Source organism: Wolffia australiana, chromosome 5 (assembly GCF_029677425.1).
Source record: "Wolffia australiana isolate 7733 chromosome 5, ASM2967742v1".
Classification (NCBI taxonomy): domain Eukaryota; kingdom Viridiplantae; phylum Streptophyta; class Magnoliopsida; order Alismatales; family Araceae; genus Wolffia; species Wolffia australiana.
Window position 1 is genome coordinate 17,650,905 of NC_135839.1, and position 18,602 is coordinate 17,669,506.

At 45.0% G+C, this 18,602-nt stretch overlaps 3 protein-coding genes across 3 annotated transcripts; 1 reads left to right on the forward strand and 2 right to left on the reverse strand.

Moving 5' to 3' along the window:
- Window positions 1–5,675: 5,675 nt before the first annotated feature.
- Window positions 5,676–6,931, forward strand: LOC144703612 (acid phosphatase 1-like). Its single transcript, XM_078575814.1, has 3 exons — window positions 5,676–6,307; window positions 6,363–6,572; window positions 6,629–6,931. Exons 1-3 carry the CDS (start codon window positions 5,913–5,915, stop codon window positions 6,804–6,806), a joined length of 783 nt encoding a protein of 260 aa, XP_078431940.1. The 5' UTR covers window positions 5,676–5,912; the 3' UTR covers window positions 6,807–6,931.
- Window positions 6,932–7,520: 589 nt separating this feature from the next.
- LOC144703611 (uncharacterized) lies at window positions 7,521–8,989 on the reverse strand. Its single transcript, XM_078575813.1, has one exon. It carries the CDS (start codon window positions 8,961–8,963, stop codon window positions 7,650–7,652), a length of 1,314 nt encoding a protein of 437 aa, XP_078431939.1. The 5' UTR covers window positions 8,964–8,989; the 3' UTR covers window positions 7,521–7,649.
- Window positions 8,990–10,540: 1,551 nt separating this feature from the next.
- Window positions 10,541–12,260, reverse strand: LOC144703613 (protein OXIDATIVE STRESS 3-like). Its single transcript, XM_078575815.1, has 2 exons — window positions 11,853–12,260; window positions 10,541–11,073 (listed from the first exon to the last, which is right to left on the reverse strand). The coding sequence occupies exons 1-2, from the start codon at window positions 12,086–12,088 to the stop codon at window positions 10,785–10,787; spliced, it is 525 nt and encodes a 174-aa protein (XP_078431941.1). The 5' UTR covers window positions 12,089–12,260; the 3' UTR covers window positions 10,541–10,784.
- Window positions 12,261–18,602: the final 6,342 nt, after the last annotated feature.

Genomic DNA, 18,602 nt, shown 5'->3' on the forward strand with positions numbered 1-18,602 from the left:
TTGTGATAAAAAATGCCTTCCCCCTCTGTCGAGATTCCTTTTATTCACCCTTCACGTTTCCCCCCTTCATGCTGCTGGGCGTCCACGGTCCAGGATGGCACGTGACTCAGCTTCTCTCCTTCCTCTTTTACTTTGGTATGTCCTTGGTAAGTCTTGAACATATACATACTAGTTTTTGGTGAATTACGACATCTTTGCACAAAACCAAACACCTTCACCTTAGTCTCTGCACTGACCCGTCTAACTTCCTTGATAGACATTATGGATTCAAATGAGTTATCATCCCTAAAACAAAAGGCTGCATTAGAATATCATCCATTGTAATGCACTCCACAACATCACAGAAGGGAAGACATGCTTTCAGGCTCTCTCTCTCTCTCTCTCTCTCTCTCTCTCTCTCTCTCTCTCTCTCTCTCTCTCTCTCTCTCTCTCTCTCTCTCCCTCTCTCCCTCTCTCTCTCTCTCTCTCTCTCTCTCTCTCTCTCTCTCTCTCTCTCTCTCTCTCTCTCTCTCTCTCTCTCTCTCTCTCTCTCTCTCTCTCTCTCTCTCTCTCTCTCTCTCTCTCTCTCTCTCTCTCTCTCTCTCTCTCTCTCTCTCTCTCTCTCTCTCTCTCTCTCTCTCTTTCTCTCTCTCTCTCTCTCTATCTATCTCTCTCTCTCTCTCTCTCTCTCTCTCTCTCTCTCTCTCTCTCTCTCTCTCTCTCTCTCTCTCTCTCTCTCTCCCTCTCTCTCTCCCTCTCCCTCTCCCTCCCTTAAAGGACATGAGAATGAAAGAGGTAGACCAACCCATCCCACTGAGTTTTAAAACTCACTCAAACAGGCTAAAAAGTCAATTGGAGGAATGATTCCAAACCCCAATAGGGCCCACACCTCTTTCCCTTTCTCTCTCTCCGCCCGCATTTTCCCTCTCCTATATGTAACTCCATTTTCTTCGTGAAAGGTATCGATCTTTATTCTTCTTCTCCCTCCCTCTCCACATGGTATCAGAGCAAGGGGAAAGGATCATAGGGAGGCCTTGATCGATCTCTGGCAGGACTCTATGCCAGGAAAGTGAAGACCAACGCCCAGCCTGCAGATCAACGCCATTGGGATCTGCAAATCGCCGCCACCGGAATCTACATCTACACCACCATCGGAACTCGCAGGCTGCTACCAAAAACATCGGGCATCTCTGACATTCCCGATCCAACTCTAGGATCTGGTCATTGGGCATCTCTCCGGCGATCTCTTGGCGTAGATCTGCTATCCGCGTGTGAGCAGGCTGATATCCCACTTCTAGTGGGACGCTTGTGTTGAATCCCCACATCTCATCGTGAAAATGGAGATAGGAGACGAGACGTTCCTGCAATCTCCGCTATCTATGGGAGTTGGAATTAACCCGGTCACATCTCTTACGCCGGCCAACATATTGCTCAACCAACTACATACTCTGGGACCCCCTCTTGCCGAGGATGGTCTAAATTATCATCATTTGGCACACAACTTTCGACGGTTTTTTAGCATTCATGGTTATCGTCACCATCTCATTGATGCTCCTCCCGCATCAACTGATCCAGGTTACATAAGTTGGATATCCAAAGACGAGATCGTCCAAGCAAAATGGTGTCTCCAGCTCTCACAGGCACAATGAGCATCTCGATACGGCCAAAGCAATGTGGGATAAACTACATCGATCATTTGGGGGAAAAGGAAGCATCGTTAACACGATGAATATTTACTCCGACATGTTCAAGCCACGAGGCACCTCTTCAAACTGGCACAACACGCATCTGACATTGAAAAAATATGCAAATCTGCTGGCACAATACCAACCTATCATCCCGGATCCAGACGTAAACCAACGCTATGGAGAAGAACTGTTTGTCACCTTATACTTAGAGTCTATCGATCCAACCTTGGCCAACCATGTAAAGGGTTCGGTGCTGAACGTAGCGACGTCACCTACTTTGGAGGAAACATTCAATGCGGCTCGAAGAATTCCCACATCGCTACCTCCACTCAGATTACCACTGAAGCTTCCGCTCTAGCTGTGACGGGATCAGCTCGTGGTACACACTCAGACCATGGCCGTGGTCGTGGGAGAGGGAGAAATGTCACATCAGGACGACCTCCTCTTCCTCCATGCGAGCATTGTGGAAAGACTAATCACCAAGCTGTGAAGTGATACATGAAGTTTGGGTATCCAGCTGACTTTCCATATCCACTGCCCCCAGGTGGGTTCTATGCACGAACAGTGATATCTCAACCCTCTAGCTCTACGGGGGAACAATCCAGCTCCACAAGTTCCTCCCACCACAGCACATGTCTCTCACCACGCCTCTACCGCCGGCCCATGTATTGTCTCTCATATATCTCAAACAAAACCTTGGATTATTGATTCTGGGGCATCGGCACACATGTCCGGAACTCCGTCTCTCATCTCTCGGCTTCAATCACTTAGCCCTCCTGAAATAGTCACCATTACTGATGGACACTCATGCTCAGGGATTAGCAAAGGGACATCACGATCCATTCTGTCCCTATCCTTGGAGAATGTCATATATGTGCCAAACCTCAACGTCAATCTACTATCTATAAGCACCATCACCAAAGCACTTTTTTGCACAGTTCAGTTTTTTCCTTATCATTGTGTATTTCAGGAGTTGCATACGAGACGGAGGATTGGCTTGGGTAGAGACATTGGAAGGGGCATCTATGAACTGATCCCGGACACACCGTCTGTGGGGTTATCATGTCTTTTCTCTGAGAAAAACTCATCGTTCTTATGGCATCGTAGATTTGGACATGCAAACATTTCCAAGTTAAGACAAGCTCTACAGGGTATTTCGCTTTCTGATTATCAGTGTGAATCGTGTGAACTTGGTAAACATTTTCATGCAACTTATCCTCGTCATGATGCTCCTCGATGTGAACAACCATTTGATCTCATTCATTGTGATATATGGGGTACGTCTCGTGTACAATCTCTTGGAGGTTTCCGGTACTACATGGTTCTCATCTATGATTTCTCGCGAGCTTCATGGGTCTATATGCTCAAAGATCGTGCTGGGGTTATGGAACATTTCAAGACGTTTCTCGGAGAGGTAAAAACTCAATGAAAAGCCACTCCTAAAGTCTTAAGGACGGATAATGCACTTGAATTCTTACAATCCGGACTTCAGAAACTCTGCAAAGACCTTGGCATCCTACATCAAAAAACATGCCCATATACTTCACAGAAAAATTGAGTGGCTGAAAGGAAGCATAGACACATACTAGATACGACTCGCACTCTCTTACTAGAAATGAGAGTACCATACTACTAATGGGCAGATCTAGTTCTCAAGGCGACATACCTCATCAACTGACTCCATCCTCACCACTTGGAGGCGAGATACCATTCAGACGGCTACAGCCTAATGAAGACTTATTTCCTCTTCTTCCTAGGGTTTTCGGGTGTGTCACATTTGTTCAAGACACTACCCCAAACCTGTCAAAACTTGCCCCCCCCGGCGCTCAAGGGAGTTTTTGTTGGGTATTCTCGCACCCAAAAGGAATATCGTGTATACTTCCCTAACAAACATATGTTATCTCGTCAGACTTCACCTTTCACGAGAACACCAGATACTATGATGCACCTTCGTCACCCTCCATGCCTTTGGAAGAAGAAGGATTATCAAAGACCTCAACACCTCACCCAAATCCTATAATGGAAGACGAGCATATTCGGACCCAGGCTCTACAATGGGCAACCCCGGAATGTGACCCACTGGAGGAGCTACCGCTACCAGAATCACCTTCTTGACTTCTTGAGGCTACTCCTATGGCGCCTGTGGAAGATCAGCAGATTTCACCTCCACCATGCGATAATGATCTCCATGCTCCCATAGCCTTGCGGAAAGGTACTCGCTCCTACACCACTCGCCCTTGTACCATTTGCTCTATGGCCATCATATCGAGCATTTGCCGTATCCTTAGCATCTGAATATATTCCGAAGTAGCATGTTGATGCTATGAAGATACCTCACTAGAAGGGCATTATGGATGAAGAATATGGAGCTCTTATTCGACGGGATACATGGGTACTAGTTCCTCGACCAAAAGGAGCAAATGTTGTGTCGTGCAAGTGGGTGTTTACTCCAAAATACCTTCCAGATGGTTCGATACATCGATACAAGGCAAGGTTGGTGGCTCGAGGGTTTTCACAAAAGTATGGCATTGATTACTCTGAGACCTTCTCCCCTGTTGTGAGATTGGCTTCAGTACGAATCTTGGTCTCTATGGCGGTGAATCTACAATGGCCACTTCACCAACTCAACGTGTCAAATGCTTTTCTTTATGGAGATCTTGATGAGGAGGTATATATGGAGCAGCCCCTTGGGTATGTTGCACCGACAGACTCGACAAAGGTATGTCGGCTTCAAAAAGCTATCTACAGCCTTAAACAAAGCCCTTTGGCCTGGTTTACGAAATTCAGCACTCTGATTGAACAACATGGTTTTCGAGAGTGTGATTCTGACCCTACAGTGTTTAGACGATCGACCCCCACAGGATGTGTTATTTTGGCAGTATATGTGGATGACATGCTTATTACAGTCAATGACGAATCCGACATTGAGGACACGAAGAAATTCCTTCAAGCACATCTCTACATCCAAGATCTGGGGAGACCACAATATTTCCTTGGCGTTGAATTTGTGTGTCGTCATGGAGAGGTGGTACTTAATCAATGGAAATATGTGCTTGATATTTTGCAGGACATGAATCTTCTGGACTGTAAGCCCCAGAGATCGCCCATTGAAAGCCGCCCAAACTTTTGGGATGAAAAGTCTCCACCCCTCAATGATCCTCAGTAGTATCGACGATTGATCGGCAAAATGATTTATCTCACACTAACTAGACCGGATATTGCCTTCACCGTCAACCTACTTAGTCAATTTATGCATAATCCTAGGGAGGTACATTGGGAGGGTGCACTCTGTCTACTTGCGTATCTTAAACATTCCCCAGGAAGAGGGCTTGTATTTAGACAACATGATCACCTACGTGCCGTTGGTTATTCCGACTCAAATCTTGTAGGAGATCGAGAAGATCGGAAGTCTACAACCGGATATTGCATATACGTGGGAGGAAACTTAGTCACATGGGCAAGTCATAAACAAAGAGTTCCGTCCTCCTCAAGTTGTGAAGTCGAATATAGAGCTATGCATGAAACGTCATCACGCATGTTATGGGTAAGAAACCTATTAATCGAATTGGGTTATCCAGTATGGGAAGCAATGCCAATGCATTGCGACAATGAGGCAGCTATCTTCATTGCAACGCATAAAACATTCTCATTAAGAACTATGCACATTGAGATGACGTGTCATGTCATCATCCGTTGGCGCATTTTGGAGGGGCTTATTTCTACACCATATATTGCATTTTCAGTTCAGCTCGCGGACATCTTCACAAAGGGATTAGGTGCTACCTCATATGACACTTTCTATCACAAGCTGGGTCTCATTGATATCTATGCTCCAATCAAGGAAGCAGGATGAAGACGAATAAACTCAATATCGGTGAATGTGGAAACAAAGGCCCAATAGGGCCCACGCCTCTTTCTCTTTCTCTCTCTCCGCCCGCATTTTCCCTCTCCTATACGTAACCCCATTTTCTTCGTGCAAGGTATTCTTCTTCTCCCTCCCTTTCCACACCCAGGAAATAGCTCCTGCACCGCGTGAAGGATATAACCCCGAGACGAGTGGAGGATGTAGCAAGCAAAGATAATTCGACAGCTGGGGGTAACCTATTGCATCACCGAGAAGAGGGCGTTTCACAGCGAATCTTTGAACCGGGTCTAACCATCCTTAAGAAATACACGACGTAGAGGATATCTCGCCGAGACGGGTAGGTGCCAATCAGCCCTCTTCTTCATCCGTCGCCGCGCGCCATGGGGAGATCCCCCTCCTCTCTCCTCCTCGTCTTCTTCCTCGCGGCGGCGACGGCAGCGGCGGCGACGCAGTCGTACAGCCTACTCGCGACGGTGCCGGAGATTCCCTACGACATCGCCGTCGGCAACGAAGACAGCCTCTTCTGCGAGAGCTGGAAGTTCTCCGTCGAGACGAACGACGCCGGCTTCTGGAAGTCCATCCCCCTCCGCTGCCTGGACTTCGTCAAGAGTTACATGAACGGCCCGCGCTACGCCTCCGACTGCGCCGTCGTCGCCGACGAGTCCATCGCGTACGCGTCGCGAGTCCCTATCTCTGGCTCGAACGACGCCTGGATCTTCGACGTGGACGAGACCCTTCTCTCCAATCTGCCTTACTACCGTGTCAATGGCTACGGGTGCGCCCCCTTCTTCTCCAACTCTTCCCCTCCTTCGCTAACTCTTTTCCGGCAGGTCGGAGGAGTTCAACGGAACGTCGTTCGATGAGTGGGTTGATCTGGCGGAGGCGCCGGCGATACCCGCGAGCTTGAAGCTCTACCGGGAGCTGCAGCGGCTCGGGTTCACGACGATACTCCTGACGGGGCGGAGCGAGCACCAGCGGGCCGCCACCGAGCGCAATCTCATGGCGGCGGGCTACGGCGGCTGGGAGACGCTCATTCTCAGGTACTCCCCTCTATCAAATTATCGAAACTTCGGCGTGGATTTTAATGCTGGACCAGGGAATTATCGGAGGAGGGGACGACGGCGGAGGAGTACAAGTCCGCGAGGAGAGCGGCGCTGATATCGCAAGGGTACAAGATCCACGGCAACTCCGGCGATCAGTGGAGCGACTTGATCGGCGGGGCGACGGCCGTCCGCTCCTTCAAGCTCCCCAACCCATTGTACTGGCTGGCGTGAAGCATCGCCGAGATTCGATCTTTCCTTCGATTGGAGCATGCTCGTTTCGATAATTTGCCAACATTCGATCTTTCCTTCGATTGGAACATGCCCGTTTTCGATAAGGTTTCAAGATTCGATCGTTACTTCGAGTGGAACATGCCCGTTTCGATAATTTGCCAAGATTCGATCTTTCCTTCGTTTAGAGCATGCCCGTTTCGATAATGCGCTAAGATTCGATCTTTCCTTCGTTTGGAGCACGCCCGTTTCGATAATTTGCCAAGACTCGGTCTTTCCTTCGTTTAGAGCATGCCCGTCTCGATAATGTGCCAAGATTCGATCTCTCCTTCGTTTAGAACAAGCCTGTTTCGATAATTTGCCAAGATTCGATCTTTCTTTCGTTTAGAGCATGCCCGTTTCGATAATGTGCCAAGATTCGATCATTCCTTCGTTTAGAACAAGCCTGTTTCGATAATTTGCCAAGATTCGATCTTTCTTTCGTTTAGAGCATGCCCGTTTCGATAATGTGCCAAGATTCGATCTTTCCTTCGTTTAGAGCATATGCCTGTTTCGATACTTTGCCAAGACTCGATCTTTCCTTCGTTTAGAACATATGCCCATCTCGATAATTTGCCGAGACTCGATCTTCCCTTCGTTTAGAGCGCGCCCGTTTCGATAACTTGCCAAGATGCGATCTTTCCTTCGTTAAGAGCATGCCCATTTCGAAAATTTGCCAAGATGCGATCTTTCCTTCGTTAAGAGCATGCCCATTTCGAAAATTTGCCAAGATGCGATCTTTCCTTCGTTTAGAACAAGCCCGTTTCGATAATTTGCTTAGATTCAATCGCTTACGACGGGGGATAATCAGGGAATGGGGATAGACGGCGGGGATAGCCGGCCGCCGATGGAAATGCCGACGCCGAGGCCGAAGGGGAGGCCACAGGCTAGAGGGCGGGGAGAAGGGACGTCGAGGCAGCTGAGATCGCCGCCGACGGCGGCGCACTCCGGCGGCGGCCGCTGCAGCCCGCGGCCGGGAATGCAGTTCCCGGCGAAGTCGAACCAGGCGCCGCCGGCGGGCTTACCGCAGCCCTGGCTGTAGCCGGAGAAGAAATTGTAAGACGCGGTCAGGTTGAGTAGCCTGCGCAGCGAGCAGACCACGTCGGGGAGCTCGCCGGAGAGCTCGTTGTGCGCTATATTCAACACCTCGATACTCCCCAGGCAAGACACAGACGGCGGGAGACGCCCCTTGAGAGAATTGAAGCTCAAGTCCAACACCTCGAGCTCGGAGAGAAGCCCGAGCGCTTCCGGAATGCAGCCGGAGAGCTTGTTGTTGAGCAGAAGCAGCTCTCTAATGGCGGATCCGCCGGCATAGGAAGCGGGAATCGGGCCGGAGAGCTTGTTGTTTGCGAGGCTGACGACGGAGGCGGCGGAGTTCCAGAGAGTAGCGGGGATCTCCCCTTCGAAGCGGTTGTTGTTGAGGAAGACGGCGTCGAGGAGGGCCATGGCGAAGAGCTCGGGGGGGATCTGGCCGGAGAACGCGTTGAAGCGGAGGTCGAGGTAGACGAGGCTGGGCATGGCGAGGACGGCAACGGGGAAGGGGCCGGAGAAGCGGTTGTTGCTGAGGTCGAGCTCGGTGGTGTAGGCTAACTGGCGGAGCTCGTCGGGGACGGGGCCGGAGAAGCGGTTGCCGTTGAGGTGGAGGATGGAGAGGTGGCGGAGGAGGGCGAGGTCTTTGGGGAGGGTGCCTTGGAGGTTGGCCTTGTTCAGATCTATGGCGGAGACGACGCGGGTCGAGAAGGGGATCTCGGTGGAGGAGCAGAAGACGCCCTTGTAGGAGCAGACGTTGGGGCCGGCCCAGGAGGCGAGGAAGCCTGATGGGTCGCCGGTGATGGCGGATTTGAAGGCTTGCAAGGCGGCGTACTCGCCGCCGGCCAGGGAATCGCCGCTGCCGGACGGCGGGGGCGGGGCGGTGTTGCCCACTCCGCCGTTTACCCAGACGCCGAGGCCGCCGCCATTGCCGAAGCCCAGGAAGCCCGATGATTGTCCGCCGTGGAAGAGGAAGAAGAGGAGGAGGAGGAGGAGGAAGATGGGAGATGGGGACATGGCGAGAGAAGGGGGCGGAGTGAAAATGGCACTGGCAAGCAGCAGAGTGGCGTAAATCCGCCATGGATTCGACATAATGGCCAGAGACGCTGCAGCGCACTGCTCCCCCTTCCCCCCTCCACGTTCGATGGTCCATGATTCGATCCGCACATCGACCAATCCGCCCTTCGCGCCGACTTTCGCCCTGAGCGTCTCTCTCTCTCTCTCTATCTATCTGTCCATCTATCTATCTCTCTAACTCTATATATGTCTCTCTATCTCTCATTATCTCTCTCTTTATCTCTATCTGTCTCCCTATCTCTACTTACCTGTCTATCTCCCTCTATCTCTATCCCTCCATATCTCTCTATCTCTATCTATCTGTCTCTCTATCTCCTTATATCTATCCCTCTATCCTTCTATCTCTCTATCTCTATCTATCTGTCTCTCTATCTCTATCTATCTCTCTGTCCCCCTATCTCCCCCTATCTCTATCCCTGTCTCTCCATCTCTACCTATCTATCTGTCTCTCTATCTCTATCTGTCTCTCTATCTCTAACTATCTCTCTGTCCCCCTATCTCCCCCTATATCTCTATCCCTGTCTCTCCATCTCTACCTATCTATCTGTCTCTCTATCTCCCCCTATCTCTCTATCTCTATCTGTCTCTCTATCTCTATCTATCTATCTGTCTCTCTATCTCCCCCTATCTCTCTATCTCTGTCTCTCCATCTCTACCTATCTATCTGTCTCTCTATCTCCCCCTATCTCTCTATCTCTGTCTCTCCATCTCTACCTATCTATCTGTCTCTCTATCTCCCCCTATCTCTCTATCTCTATCTATCTGTCTCTCTATCTCTATCTCTATCTCCCTCTATCTCTCCATCTCTATCTCCCTCTATCTCTCTATCTCTATCCCTCTATATCTCTCTATCTCTATCCATCTATCTGGCTCTCTATCTCTAACTCTATCTCCTTCAATCTCCCTCTATCTCTCTATCTCTATCCCTCTATATCTCTCTATCTCTATCCATCTATCTATCTGGCTCTCTATCTCTATCTCTATCTCCCTCTATCTCTCCATCTCTATCTCCCTCTATCTCTCTATCTCTATCCATCTATCTATCTGGCTCTCTATCTCTATCTCTATCTCCCTCTATCTCTCCATCTCTATCTCCCTCTATCTCTCTATCTCTATCCATCTATCTATCTGGCTCTCTATCTCTAACTCTATCTCCTTCAATCTCCCTCTATCTCTCTATCTCTATCCCTCTATATCTCTCTATCAACTATCTATCTATCTGTCTCTCTATCTCCCTCTCTCTACCTATCTATCTGTCTCTCTATCTCTATGTGTATGTCTCTCTATCTCTATCTCCTTCTATCTCTCTATCTCTATCCCTCTATATCTCTCTATCTCTATCCATCTATCTGCTCTCTATTTCTAACTCTATCTCCCTCTATCTATCTCTATCTCTCTCTATCTGTCTCTATGTCTCTTAATCTCTACCTCTCTCTATCTCTCTACTTCTCTATCTCCATCTCCTTTTATCTCTCCGTCTCCCTATATCTCTTTATCTCTCTATCTCGCTGGCGATGTGGAGTTTTGGTCCCCAGTTTATAAAAAATTCGAATAAAAACATTGCCCATGTTGGTGGGCAGAGCATCTTTCAGTTTTAAAATCTGCGGTCGGAATATATTTTTTCTGCATTAAATTTAAACAGAATATGTTTTAAGGCCCCCCCGTACGGGGCCCCCCGCCTCACTAAGTTCGAATTTCCACCCATTCGCACTGCGCAAAGCCCATCGCGCGAAATTCGAACCGCCCTTCGACCACATGGTCGGAGCGATTTGGGCCGAGTTTGAGCCCATTAGAAGAAGGCCCAATCTGAGTGTAGAAATCGCGAATAACGACTGGTTAATTGTTTTTGTGCAGAGGAATGAGAGGCGGCTTGGGGGTGGAGAAGGCGCAGGAGAGGTTTCTCCTCGCGGCGAGAGAAGCGCAGGAGCCCCGCGAGTTCTTCTTTGAGATGGTCTTTCTGCCCGGGCCGTGGGCAAGAAGATCGGCCACTCCGCCATAGCTCTTGCTCGGCTTCATCTTCCTCCTCAACGGGATCTCCTTCTTGGCGAGATCTTCCACGCATCTCACGCTCGCCAGAGACGAGAAAGACTGCGACTTGCCGGAGAAGTAGCTCGACAGACCTCGCCTGAAGCCCCCAAACGAAATTCATCGGTTAATTCCTCCATCAAACATTACAATCCATTGGTTAATATATATATCTCTCTCTCGATACTTCTATCTATCTCTCACCCTCTATCTATCTCTGTCTCTTTCTCTCTATCCCTCTCTCTGTCTGTGTGTGTGTCTCCCTCTCTTTCTCTCTATCCCACTATATACATCTCTCTCTCTTTCTATCGATCCCTCTATCTATCTCTGTCTCTTTCTCTCTATCCCTCTATCCCTCTATCTCTATATACATCTCTCTCTCTTTCTCTCTATCCCTCTATCTATCTCTGTCTCTTTCTCTCTATCCCTCTATCCCTCTATCTCTATATCTATCTCTCTTTCTCTCTATCCCTCTATCTGTGTCTATCTCTCTCTCTCTCTTTCTCTCGATCCCTCCATCCGTGTCTATCTATCTCTCTCTTTCTCTCTATCCCTCCATCTGTGTCTATCTATCTCTCTCTTTCTCTCTATCCCTCCATCTGTGTCTATCTCTCTCTCTCTTTCTCTCTATCCCTCTATCTGTGTTTATCTCTCTCTTCCTTTCTTTCTATGCCTCTATCTGTGTCTATCTCTCTCCCTTTTTTCTCTACCCCTCTATCTGTGTCTATCTCTCTCTCCCTTTCTCTCTATCTCTCGCTCTCTTTCTCTCTATCTGTGTGTCTATCTCTCCGAAAACCACGTCCATACGAAAAACTTATCTACGATAATGGTTTATCCGGTAAAGATCATGAAGGGATAAAGATAGAGGAGAATACTCACTTGGTGGGGAGATGTGTCATGAGGGAGGACAGCCCGAAGAGAGGTCCGCCGGAGTCCGGCTGTGAGCCAGATGTGCCGTCGTCTGTGATGACAGATGAAGCCGAACAGGAAGAAGAAGGAGAAGAAGGAGAAGAAGAGGAAGAAGAAGAAGAAGAAGAAGAAGAAGAAGGAGAAACAGGGCAGAAGAGCTCCTGATCGTCGTCATTCTCGCAGATGATGAAGTCGGCTTCTCCCATGAGAGGCAGATCTTGATCTTCGATGATGGGGGAATTCTACGGAAATCAGAAGAGGGGGGATACGGCGGATGAATAAATAGATGTAGGATAGACGCCGACATGAATACGTAGGCAAAAGGATGTGGATAAAGGAGCGGGCTTTACGGGAACTTTAGTCCGGTGACGGGGAAAGTTCAAAGTTCTTGAGGAGGCCGCGTGGAGGATATGGACGCCGTCTGCCATAAAGAAAGAATTTTTCCTTTTCCTTGGGCAAGAGGGAATAGGCGAGGACAGATAAGACGCTGAGGCGGCGAAGAGTCGATCCATATCCGACTCAGATAGCGGCGTTTATCGATAAGCTTGTTGACAAGAGCGCTCTCTCATCCACTCACCAAACTATGTTCTTTTATGGGCCGAACCCAATTAACCTTGTTCAATTTTTGCCCCAAAAAGAGCCGGAAAGTTCAACTGGCCAATGACTGGGGGGCCCTATGATGAGACGTTAATGTTAGCTGCTGATTGTCGGGGTTCTTACGTCCAAAAGATAAGTCCCAGCTGATAGTTTAATAAAATAGCGGACAAGATATGGTACACCAAACCCCATCGATGAAGACTTATATTTAGTTATGGTTAAGTTAGCCCATTGAATTTTTTGTGTTTTTTATCTGTGGGTCTTGAACTCGAAGAGTGGGAAAGAAGAAGTCCAACACGTATGTTTCAATCACTTCTCATGTCAATAAACGTAGCCCTTACCCAGAAGATGAGCCTGCGTCGTACGATATCTTTTGGGGTTCACACGATAGTATGCGCATGTAATAAAACCGGGAAAAAGGAAGCTGATTGTGGGTACCTTTGGGCAAAAAAATCTTAGCCCTGTTCTTCCTCTGGATCATCTTTTGCCATGTTATCATTTATGGTAGTTAGCTGTTTCTGGCTGAAGTGAAGATATTGTAACATCGTGATCTGATTCCTGTAGATGAGCTGGACGCCCAACAAGAAAAATCAAACAATATTTACGACGTTCCCTCAAGGTTTCAAAAACAAGACTGGTTCATTTGTTAAAGAACAAGGTTCAAGTGTCTTGATTGAGTTTCCTGAAGTATTATTATCCTAATCATGCACGAGAGGGAATGAACTTTTGAAGGAAACGGGATTTCTACATATCTCGGTCTATATTCGAGGAGGAAACAGGATTGCCTGTGGGAGGCGCAACGAGAAGGCTAGTCGATGAGCGCCTCAAATAAAAGAATTGATTAATCACAAACCCAATTTCCTCGAAAATTATGCGATAAGAAAGATTTGAATCCAGTATCTTCCCATCTAAAGTAAAATACGCTTTGGAAAATGAATCAGTACTATAAATTATGTGAAACAAATACCAGTAGAACATGTATCTAGTCGTGTTGATTGGGCAATATCACATTGTCCTTGCCCGCAAATTTTGTTCATGAATGGATTATCTCAATCACAATGTTAATTGATCGGGAAATAAACTGCATCACGGAATAAATTACCATACAAATCAGGAAAATTGTAGAATCTAAATCGTGTATTTTGTATCTTTTTCTGATAAAGTCAAGTATAAAATCATTTTTTTCTTCCAGAGATCCAGGACAATCACCTTAATTTTACGAATTTTGGTAGAAGAATAGGAGAACCTCACTGTCATGCAGTCAAATCTAGAGCTAAAAACAATCCTCAGATTGAACATGCGCCGGCATTAATGCTTGGGCCTGAATGTTGTGCAGTCTTTACTTAGGCAGCGGAAGTCTCTTTGCAGTTGTGCAATTGCTTGGGGGTTGGAAGGAGATTGGGCTAGGCCCATAGTAGAACACTGAGACATTTTATTAGGCACAAGTAAAGATACATCAGTGGCCATAGCCATTAAATTAGGAACAAGTAAAGATACATCAGTGGCCATAGCGATTACATTTGGCACAAGGCCCATAGGAATTTAGAGATGTGGCACAGGCCACCCCTTCGGTAGTAGCGCTTCCATGACTTGGGACACGCAGCTGTGTGCGCACTCTTGCAGGCACTGATATTCCAAACATACCCCAAGCCAAGTGCTCCACGCGCTCATGGGCCATAGCCCTCGGGTCCTTCGCTACACGATCATATAATACACCTCAATATCCACCCGCAGTGCCACAGTGCTTGGAGCCCAGCCTAGAAACGCCTAGCGCCTCCAGTGCCCACACCAACACCTCTTCCACTTTGGTACTCTTTGGTGTAGTCATGCTCGACACCCCACACCTTGGTGTCTGCGTGATGCAGCACCACCCCTAGAGATACAAATGCCTTGCATGCGTCTCGGCACACTACACGTTGTGGCTACACCCGCTGCAGCTTCAGCGCACCTTTACCCTTAGAGGGATACAATCCTGCCCCCATAGGATTGTGGCGGAGACATCAGTAGCCTGCCCTCGATATGTTTCACAGGTGCATCAACGGACACAAGCACCATGTGGGCATTTGCCGTAAAGATCATGGCGTACATCACCACCCATGGTGCATGTTGTGGTTGATGGAAATATATGTGACCGGCAAGCCAATAACACATTCCACATCTCGTTCCATGTTCATTAATAGAACATATTAATTATAGTGCACGTGTGATGCTTATAATGAAGTCCATGAATACATGATCACACTTAGCGAATTATGATGAGATCATAATACGGAGATCACTAGTCTTTAAGCATGTTTTTTAAACATTCCTATTCGAAGGATATGCAAGAAGGACATCAAAGTATCCAGATAAGAATATCATTATCTAGCCTCACTCATATGATGAGTATGGCCATTCCCATAACCATTAGTGTGGAGACACTAAGGACACACAGTGGGTGCTCTTTAGTGGAAAGAGTTCACTGAATTGATCTATATGAATCCCTGCATGGTATTATACCGAACTGTAAATCATGTTGATTCACGTCACGGTTGTGTAAGTGATCCTTAGACTTGAGACACCAAAGACGTATTATGGACGGACGGCTGTACTTTGGCGATGGCCAACGAGTCTCTAATCATGGGATTCTAAATGGTCTTAGTTCGGGTACATCAAGAAGTTCATGAAGACAATTGAGTGATTAAGATGGGATCGTCCACCCTCGGTATGAGAGGTGACAGCTCAAGGAAGATGATGCGATGAAGTCCTTGGCCAAGGCAGTGAAATATTGTAGAAGAGTTCTTCGATGATTTCCGAATGCATCAGTACTAACTCGGATGATCGATTAGGGTTTGACAGTTGACTATACCCTAAGTCGTCCAAGGAGCGTCAAGTGGATGAGGGATTATACATACACGGTAACGGATGACGAACATGTTCCATGAGTGAGTCAATACACACTCCTTTGTATCTTCTAGGACAAGAGGTGTAGCTTTGCACCCCACGTGTCGGAGTCTCGACCTATCGATTGGGTTAAATCGATCCGACATTAATTAATCTATATGATGATATAGTTAATTAATTTGGAAGGCCAATAAAGGTTATTGGGCCGCTGGAGTCGTTAAGGGAGAAATAAAGGGGCTCATCAACGAGAAGGAGGAGATCGAACATGCCGAGGACCACATTGATACGTCCAGAGGCTACACACGTGAGCAGCTCGATTTGGCTTACTCCGGATCCAAGAAATCACAGATGCAATCTATGGAAAGGTACTTCGTTTAATGTTTTTATTGATGTCGTTTGATTCGTCAAGTCTTCCGCTGCGAATTGTTTTATTTTTTCATCCATGTCAAGGCATTTAGAACCCAACAGTAGCAACACAATAAACTCAGATTTCTATCCCAAGTCTAAGCATAAAGGGATTCCTGTGGGGTAAGTCCACCTGCACACCCCGTGTGGTTGATGTGCAGGCTTCCATGCAGGAATGCCGCATACTTTGTAGTCTTGCACTCAGTCATATGGTGTTTCTTTGGTTTTTTTGAAAAATAGAATGGAGAAATAAAAGAACTCAAATGTTACAAGGTCAATGTATTCACTTGTATATTTAATTAATGAACGGATGAGCTTGAATACAATATTAAGTGATCAGTAAATAAACTAAATGAAGAAACAAGTGAGCATAAAATAATAAAAAGTATATCAATTCAAGCCTACACACTATATTCGTAATTTAATTTATGGGTATTTGAAATAGAAATAACTGACTGGGAAAATTATTTTATCTTCTTTCTATAATGCCCTTAAATGTAAATTATTGAAGATTAAGGCTACGTGAATTTTAGTTAGCGCTTAAGTTTGTGTCTTCATGAATGTTCAAAGTGAATCATGCTAAATCAACTCTCCCTCAATTCGATTTACATCTAATCTGACATTATTCATATCAAGAATTATGCATATGAAGATAGCCAACTTCTTAGTGTTCAAACTATGTATCTTACACATCTATTGAATGATTACTTTTGAGTATGTAAAGACATATGATGTCTAATCATCTGATCAAAGGGCCAAGTCATCAAGTTAGGACAAGACTTTGACGATGTGTTGATAACAAGATCCTATATCGTTGGTCAAATATTTATGTTTCTTAGACATTGTTTGGCCCATGAAACTTGATGGTCAATATGAACTTATATATCTATCTTATATTTTATATCCGATTTAATGGATTATTTTATAGAACTTGCATATAGAATAATAAACTTTGATATATATACATATATATATATGTGCGTGTGTGTGTTATATACCCATATATTATGTTATAATATTTTTAATGATATTATTTAAGATATCTAACATAAATTTTCATAAATTTTATGAATTTAAATTCACAGAGGAAATACAATTCTTCATTTTACATTTTATGGCTTACAAAGTGAATGACAAAAGTATAATTATGCTAATCTGAAATTGAAATAGTTATTCTTAATCATAAGATTTTAATTTTAGCTAGTATTAAATGCATTTGGTTTTAGGGATTATAATTTTGAAGTCCATATAGATAGATCTACCCTGATTTAAAAAATAGCATCTTATATTGTTCTATCTCTCTAGGCAAAAAATCGCAATACAAAGAGCAAGCATCAAATATGGCCTTATGCAGAAATATACTGGCCGCTTTTAGAGGAGTTTCAAAAATAAGCTTGTTGCTAACATCATCTCAAATCTATAGGATTTGGAATTATGTTTTTTGATGCAGGTTTGAAGAAGTTACAAGGAGAATAAGACTGCCTTAGATTTCATGCGATCAGCAACCTTGGTCTGAATATCATCATTTGGAGATTTCTGGTAATCAATTTTTAATTTTTTTCAAACATAAATATTATTTATAAGATTCGTACAAATAGATAGGCTCTAGAATCGTAACGTTTGATGCATGATTGAATAAATTACAAGTGGAGAATATTGCAACCCAAGATTTACATCATCAGCAACCTTGGATTGAAGAAATTATGAGGACAATGTTGTGGTCCAAGAGTCGCATGAGTTACCTTGAGTATCAATTTTCTTAGTTCATATTTTGAAAAAATCAAAATATGGATGGAGCATGGAAATTTTTAACTGGGCATAAAATATTCTGGCTGGAAGACCCCTGAATGAAGGTATCCTTTGAAGCTTGCTGTTCGAGTCATTGTCAAAATCAAAGATATAGTTGAAGTTTCTGTAAGGAGCTTAAATATAATAACTGCAATATAATTATCTAAGAGTTGGAAAGTGGGGCTCAAGGGGATGCCGCCACTACAATAAGTTCTGTTGAAATCATTTGAAGATATATCATCACCTTGACTAGACCTCTTAATTCTTTACTTTTTCTAGTGATTTTTAATTTATTTTTAACCAGTTATATTCTATAATCAGGTTCAGTTGAAATTTCAGAAAATTTAAACTATATGAGAAAGAAGCATTGTAACTATACTTGGATTTGTGTTTTGACACTACCTGAAATCCAATTCCAATATATTATATTTCTTTATTTTATACATATTGATATATGGACATAAATAAATAGTTCGTGGAAAATTTTATCCTCCAAGGAAAAATCTGATTTTTTCAAAACAAAATCTGGGACATTATGGTTATTGATTTGAAAAAAAAGAAACAGTTTATGAACTTACTATGGCTAAAAGTTGACTTATACTATACGAAAATAACATTGCTAAAGTTTGCAGTAGCTCTAATCTCATAAATTTAACTTGCCACATCATCTATATTTAGGGAGACCATAAAATTGCAACCAACTTATACGAATGATTATTTGAGCTCTCCCATTCTCCATTAAAAGTGATGCATAGTGAAACTACATGCACTCTATTTGAGAAAAACTAAGGTTTACAATCACCAATCTTATATTTTCATTCATCCATTTACTTTTAAATACAAAATTGATCCAAACGATTACTCATATTGGAAATATTGACAATAATCTAGGCGAACACATTGATAAGGACACTACCTTTGGGAGTTTTTAATCATATAATTTTCTCATTGCTTATTTCACTAGCTAATTAAATACCCACCATTACTTTATCCAAATAAGCTTACAAAATGATTCCCAACTCCGCAGAATTGAAATTCCTGCACTTT

Coding starts and splice junctions, on each gene's coding strand:
- LOC144703612 (XM_078575814.1), top strand. CDS start 5,913: ATGGGGAGATCCCCCTCCTCTCTCCTCCTCGTCTTCTTCCTCGCGGCG. Junction 6,308..6,362: donor TACCGTGTCAATGGCTACGG/GTGCGCCCCCTT, acceptor CTTTTCCGGCAG/GTCGGAGGAGTTCAACGGAA. Junction 6,573..6,628: donor TGGGAGACGCTCATTCTCAG/GTACTCCCCTCT, acceptor ATGCTGGACCAG/GGAATTATCGGAGGAGGGGA.
- LOC144703611 (XM_078575813.1), bottom strand. CDS start 8,963: ATGTCGAATCCATGGCGGATTTACGCCACTCTGCTGCTTGCCAGTGCC.
- LOC144703613 (XM_078575815.1), bottom strand. CDS start 12,088: ATGGGAGAAGCCGACTTCATCATCTGCGAGAATGACGACGATCAGGAG. Junction 11,074..11,852: donor ATGACACATCTCCCCACCAA/GTGAGTATTCTC, acceptor TGGGGGCTTCAG/GCGAGGTCTGTCGAGCTACT.